The sequence below is a fragment of the Nyctereutes procyonoides genome, unplaced genomic scaffold (assembly GCF_905146905.1).
Source record: "Nyctereutes procyonoides isolate TBG_1078 unplaced genomic scaffold, NYPRO_anot_genome, whole genome shotgun sequence".
In the NCBI taxonomy this organism is placed as follows: domain Eukaryota; kingdom Metazoa; phylum Chordata; class Mammalia; order Carnivora; family Canidae; genus Nyctereutes; species Nyctereutes procyonoides.
Window position 1 is genome coordinate 26,900,279 of NW_026575044.1, and position 6,593 is coordinate 26,906,871.

The 6,593-nt window shown below is 41.8% G+C and overlaps 1 protein-coding gene across 2 annotated transcripts in view; it reads right to left on the reverse strand.

Moving 5' to 3' along the window:
- Positions 1-6,491, reverse strand: part of ELP2 (elongator acetyltransferase complex subunit 2) — a 49,052-nt gene extending 42,561 nt beyond the window's left edge. For both annotated transcript variants that reach the window (XM_055324200.1, XM_055324199.1), the window contains exons 1-2: positions 6,270-6,491; positions 3,563-3,641 (exon numbers count right to left, since the gene is read on the reverse strand). In XM_055324200.1, the coding sequence (XP_055180175.1) occupies positions 3,563-3,641; positions 6,270-6,407 (217 nt within the window). In that variant the 5' untranslated portion in view covers positions 6,408-6,491. The remainder of the gene's footprint in view (positions 1-3,562; positions 3,642-6,269) is intronic.
- Between the last annotated feature and the right edge of the window lie 102 nt (positions 6,492-6,593).

The following is a 6,593-nucleotide window of genomic DNA, read 5'->3' on the forward strand; positions in this document are numbered from 1 at the left end:
CTCAAAAACTTTATCATCTATCTTACTAGATTTGGAACATTGCCCTACATTCCTGCAATACAATTATTATATTCAACAGTTTTAACCGTTGATACAGTATCATTAATGTGACATACAGTCTATACTAAAATTGCCCCAAGTGGTTCCAGTACCGTCTTTTATAACTTTTTAAAATTCTGAATCTAGGGAAGCCTGGGTGGCTCAGTAGTTGAGCTTCTGCCTTCAGCACAGGGCGTGATCCTGGAGTTGCGAGATCGAGTCCCACATCAGGCTCCTGCAGGGAGCCTGCTTCTCCTCTGCCTATGTCTCTGCCTCTCTCTCTCTCTCTCTCATGAATAAATAAATATTTAAAAATAAAAATAAAATTCTGAATCTAGGGACCACACAGTATTTAGTTGTCATATCTTCTTAGTCTCCTGTAATCTAGAATAGTTTCCCAGTCCCCCCTTTTTGCAACAATGAGAAGTCTTAGCCAGTTGTTTTGAAGAATGACCCTCCATGAATATATCTGATTGTTTCCTCATGTAAGATTCAGTCTAAACACTTTTGGCAGGAATAACATATAAGACGTTATAGTCAGCTGCTGCTACCAAGTAAATGACCTATTTTTGAAATAAGACAAATATTTTAAAGTAGCTATTTTAACCACTTACAACTTCTTGTTGATAACAGAAGAAGCAACAACCAAAAGGGGAAGAAATAATCAAATAGAATTTTGATTTTTATTTTCCATTGGTTTGTTTCTTCTGGCCTATGTGCTAGATACTTAGGGGAAGCAGTTGGGGGATTGTCTAAAGGATATTAGATTTGTAGTCAGAAGTCCCAGGTTCATGTCCTAATTCTACTGCCAGCCAGCTGTGATTCTGGGCTTTCATCTCTTCATACATCACAGAAAATAAGCCATTTAACTACATGATTTGGGGAATTACTATAAGGTAGAGAAAAGTAATGTGTTAAAAATCAGTTTAAAAATATGAAACGGTGGGGCACCTAGGTAGCTCAGTGGTTGACTGTCTGCCTTTGTCTTAAGTCGTGATCCCAGGGTTCTGAGATTGAGTCTCACATCAGACTACCTGCAGGGAGCCTGCTTCTCCCTCTATGTCTCTGTCTTTCTCGCTGTGTCTTTCATGAATAAATAAAAAAATCCTTAAAAAAAATGATACAGGGCAGCCCCAATGGTGCAGCGGTTTAGTGCCGCCTGCAGCCTGGGGTGTTATACGGAGACTGAGTCCCACGTCAGGCTTCCTGTGTGGAGCCTGCTTCTCTCTCTGCCTGTGTCTCTGCCTCTCTCTCTCTCTCTCTCTCTCTGTGTGTGTGTGTGTGTGTGTGTGTGTGTGTCTCTATGAATAAATAAACAAAATCTTAAAAAAAAAAAGATATGGTATTTTTTATTTTTTTATTTTTAAGTAGGCTCCACAACCAACATGGGACTTGATCTCACAACCCTGAGATCAAGAGTCACATGCTCTACTGGCTGAGCCAACCAGGCACCCCTGAAAATATAAAATGGTATCATTAAAATTTTATATGTCACTAATACTTGGGTTAGAAAAAAATGTTAATTATTTGGTGATACAGCCTTCATCTTAGAGGAAATCAAATATAATACTTACAGATTACAGTGAAACACAAGCAATTCATTTTATGTAACCTCACTTTTAAAGGGAAGATAAAACACACAAGCCCAAATTAATATTTTATAATAAATCCCTATACTGAAATTCAAGGAGTCTTTGATGTCATTTGGTGGCAATTAATATAATTACCATTGTGCTTTAATATCTGCACCAACAGCCACTCTTTCTACTATTTAATGATTTTTACTGACCTAATGTGACTAATCTTGCATTACCAACTGGAGTAAGTAGCTTGCTAAATTTTTTTTTAATGTTAAGATACATTAAACAGATAAAGTTACGGCAAAGTCTTACTCGTTCAGGAAATTCTACATTTGCACATGGCTCAGAATGCTCTCAATAAAAGTTTATGGAAAATAAAATTAATTCAGAGTCCATAAGAATACCACAGGGGTGTGTGTGTATACATGATGTTTGAGGAAATTCCATAGGATTTCAGAAGCACCATTTTAAAACCAAAATGATAATTAAAAACTCTTTAGTCACAGAATCTTAGAGATAAAAGAGGCCTAGAGATAATCTAGTCCAGTAATTCTCAAATTTTCTGGTATCAATATTCCTTTACACCCTTAAAATTTTTTGAGAACCCAAAAAACTTTTCTTTATATGGACTATATGCACCAATATCAACCACATTAGAAAATAAACCAGAAATTTGAAAATTACTTTATTAGTTTATTTAAAATGCACCAATATCAACCACATTAGAAAATAAACCAGAAATTTGAAAATTACTTTATTAGTTTATTAAAAATGATGATGAGGGATCCCTGGGTGGCGTAGTGGTTTAGTGCCTGCCTTTGGCCCAGGGCGTGATCTTGGAGACCCGGGATCGAATCCCACGTCGGGCTCCCAGTGCATGGAGCCTGCTTCTCCCTCTGCCTATGTCTCTGCCTCTCTCTCTCTCTGTGTGACTATCATAAATAAAAATTAAAAATAAAATAAAATAAAATAAAATAATAAAAATAAAAATGATGATGAACTCCATCACGCTAACATAAAAAAACATCTGCAGGGAGTGATGGAGGGAATCTCTATATTTTCCAAAATAAAAAATGAAAAGAGAGGCACTATTTTATATTTCTGCAAATATGTTTAATATCTGTTTTTATTAGAATACAACTGGATTTTCATATCTGCTTCTGTATTAAATTTGTTGCAGGGGGATCCCTGGGTGGCTCAGCAGTTTAGCGCCTGCCTTTGACCCAGGGCATTGATCCTGGAGTCCCAGGATTGAGTCCCGCATCAGGCTCCTGGCATGGAGCCTGCTTCTCCCTCTGCCTGTATCTCTGCCCCTCTCTCTATGTCTATCATGAATGATGAATGAATGAATGAATGAATAAATAAATAAATAAAATCTTTTCAATAAATAAATAAATAAATCTGTTGCAGTATGCCACCATATACTTGAGACAGGATGAGAATGAAAGCTTTGAGTAACTTCTATTACTCTGAAAATAATTTTGACTTCTCAAGTGTTGCAAACCTCTAAGGTCACCTGATCAAGTCTAAGCATTTATTTTTTAGGTACTACTATGGTGTAAACTAGGGTGAACAGGGATGCAATGTCCCGCCTAAAAAAGCAATAGCTGGTATGTGGCAGAGATAGATCTCAAGCCAAATCCTCTGAATCCCAGTCCGTACTCCAACACAGGCCCTGTTTACAGGCTTTTAGGTCAAAAACTGTGGGTGATGGAGAGGGTCTAGCCATAGTCAGGGCTGCCTCATCCTGGGCACTGCTGTGTCATTCATAATTTCTATAAAGTACAGGTCAGCTGTTTCCCTGGGCATACCATTTTTCTTCTGCCTTCCAAATGCATATCAGATAAGCTAATGTTAAATTAAGACAAGTGATGAAAAGAAAAATAACTAACCATACATTATCAGAAAATAAGATCAGCATTAACAACCAGATTGATACTTACAACCATCTTGTTTACAAATCCACTGTATGCAATTGACTCGAGCAGTGTGACCATTCAGGTTGGTAACAACAACTCTTTTCTTTAGAGAAGAAAACATCAGTAAATTACAATTTATCCCATAGATGAATTAATAAATTAATAAAAGTCAGGTATCAGTGGTTTTGATGCTAATAAAAAGTTCAGGATTACTTCAAACTGAATCACCTTCCGTAATTTATAAACTTTAAATTATAACTCTCCATTCACTCCAACATGTGCCTGCCTTTTCCACCACTCCACACTCCCCTCTATGTCCTGTGCTCTTAGCACACGAGCTCCCAGGTCTTCATCTGCTAGCTCCTGTTAAACACCTCCATCCTCTCTACTGGAGAGCTTGTCTACATCCCAGGCTAGACAAGGTAACTCTTCCGTGAGCTCCCACAGGTCTACTTCTACCATGCTTACACCAACCCGAGAGCTGTATTGACCCAAAAAACCCTTCGATAGAGGAATTCATGATTACTGGATTCAAATTCATGGCTCAACTTTGCAGGTATTAGGTCCTTCAGCCCTAATGATACAAAGTTACCTAGCTATAACTAAGGTCCTCAGGTACCAGCTCCTTTCAAGGCCTACAGCCAAGTTCCCAGCAGCCCCTGAGACTGCTTTCATTTCAGCAAAATCCCTCCATACTTGGGCTTTCTTTACTTCTCGCACTGCTTAAGTTAACTCTGTGACTACAGTGCCTTCCTCTTTAAACTCCTTTCTCTACTGCCAATGACACTAGCTTTCTATCTGCTTATATGCCAACTGAAATTCTCAAGACTGACTAAAAAGTATGCACATGTAAATGTGCAAAAAACTAGTGTATTTCACACATAAATCACTTGAAATTGTGGAACAATTTATAGTATTTCACGGTCTCTCTCACCAGGTTAAGAATTCCCTGATGGGCAGGAATAATATGTTACCTCTTATCTTTGTGTCATCACCACCAGTCCAGGGCTAGCCCATAGAGGGTCCTCAAAAATTTGCTGAATATCACTCCAAAACTTTATTTTTGCATCTGACATGCTCTTATTTCAATAATTAATTAAGTGTCCAAACAGTAAATATTTAACAAAACAAACTACTTTTTAGGCCCAATATACTTTTTGGTAACTTAAAATTCCCTAACATGGCCACAAATACATTAATTGGCTGCAGACCCACAGGCTTCTCCAGCTGAGTCAGCCTTTGATTCGGTCAAGTTTACCCTTGGTCTTCATGCTTTCAGTTGCCAGTAAGAATGCATGACAATAATAGTAAAACAAAGAGATGGCAAGTAAGCTCAAGATACGGAAAATGAGGGTATCCCTGTGTGGCTTAGGGGTTTGGTCCCTGCCTTTGGCCCGGGGTGTGATCCTGGAGACCTGGGATAGAGTCCCACATCAGGCTCCCTGCATGGAGCCTGCTCCCCCTCTGCCTGTGTCTCTGCCTCTCTCTCTCTCTCTCTCTCTCTGTGTGTCTCTCATAAACAAATAAAATCTCAAAAAAAAATATGGAAAATGAATACAACCATTTCATATACAAATTTGAGTATAAAAAGGTTACGAGAATAATGGGATTTTTAATCAAATTAATAAGCAGTACGAGAAATACAAATAGCTATTTCCAGCAAGGCATTTTCCTTTCTATCACTTTGAGAGGCAACACTAACTGTATGGTCCAAAATTAGACAATGAGAATGCAATCACAACAACTCTGGGAAGAATGCAAAAACCGTCCCTTGAAAAGTTAGGTAAAACACCAAGAAAAAAAATCAACTGAATGGATGAAGTTCAGGGAATGTGCAAGTCCTGCCTTATAACTAAAGCTTAAGACTCCTAAACCCTTTGAAACCCTTTGACCTTTACCCCAATGATGCCTTCCTTAAAATGTCTATTCCCGGGCGGGGGGTTGGGGTGACTGGGTGAGTGGACACTGAGGGGGGCGCACTGGACGGGATGAGCACTGGGTGTTATGCTATATGTTGGCATATCGAGCTCCAATAAAAAAAAATATATATATATATATATATATATATATATATATATATATATATATATATATATAGGGGATCCCTGGGTGGCGCAGCGGTTTGGCGCCTGCCTTTGGCCCAGGGCGCGATCCTGTCTGGGGTCCTGGGATCGAGTCCCGCGCCGGGCTCCCTGCATGGAGCCTGCTTCTCCCTCTGCCTGTGTCTCTGCTCCTCTCTCTCTCTCTCTCTGTCCATCATGAATAAATAAATAAGTAAATAAATAAATCTTCTAAAAATATGTACATACACAAATAGTAATAAAAATAAATAAACATGAAAAAAAATGTCTATTTCCAAAGCCGAAATAAAAGCGGTATTTCTTTGAAACCCAATACAAGCCTATTAAATAATTCGGAAGGAAACACAGAAATGAGGAAGCCCCTGTGACCACGGCTTTCATCCAGACCTGAAGGGCAAATCCTTTAAAACTCAAACTGGTCAACACTACGACAGGTCCCAGGGAAGGCTGCAGAGGAGGCGGTGTTTCCGGCGGGGTTACGTGGGGCTGCCAGGCCAGGCCCCGGTGACCCCAGGCTGCCAGGCGAGCCAGCGGCCGAGTAAGTCCCGCGCGCCCGGCGGACACTGCCCGCACACAGCCTCCCCGCCGCTCGGAAGGAGCGTGGACGGCCGGCCCCGAGCGCACCCAGGGCGTCGGGCCACTTCTCTCACCTGAGGGTCATACAGCACCACGGACCAGGACGTGCCGAAGGCCAAGAGTCCTCCGGGCCCGGAGCTCCAGCTCAGGGCTCCCCGCACCCGGTTTGGGCAGCAAAACGCGTGGGATACCTCCAGCACCGGCGCTACCATGTCGCCGGCGGGGCCGCGGCCGCGAGCGGGGCGCGCACTTCCGGCCCCGGGGCGGAACTACTCGCCCGGCCGCCTCTCTCGCGGGTGCCGCTCGCCCCGCGTTTCCGAGGCGGCCGGGGCGGGGCGGGGCGGGCGGGCGGGGCGGGGCGGAGGCGGCCGCGCCCCCCGCCGGGCCCGCCCCCTGGC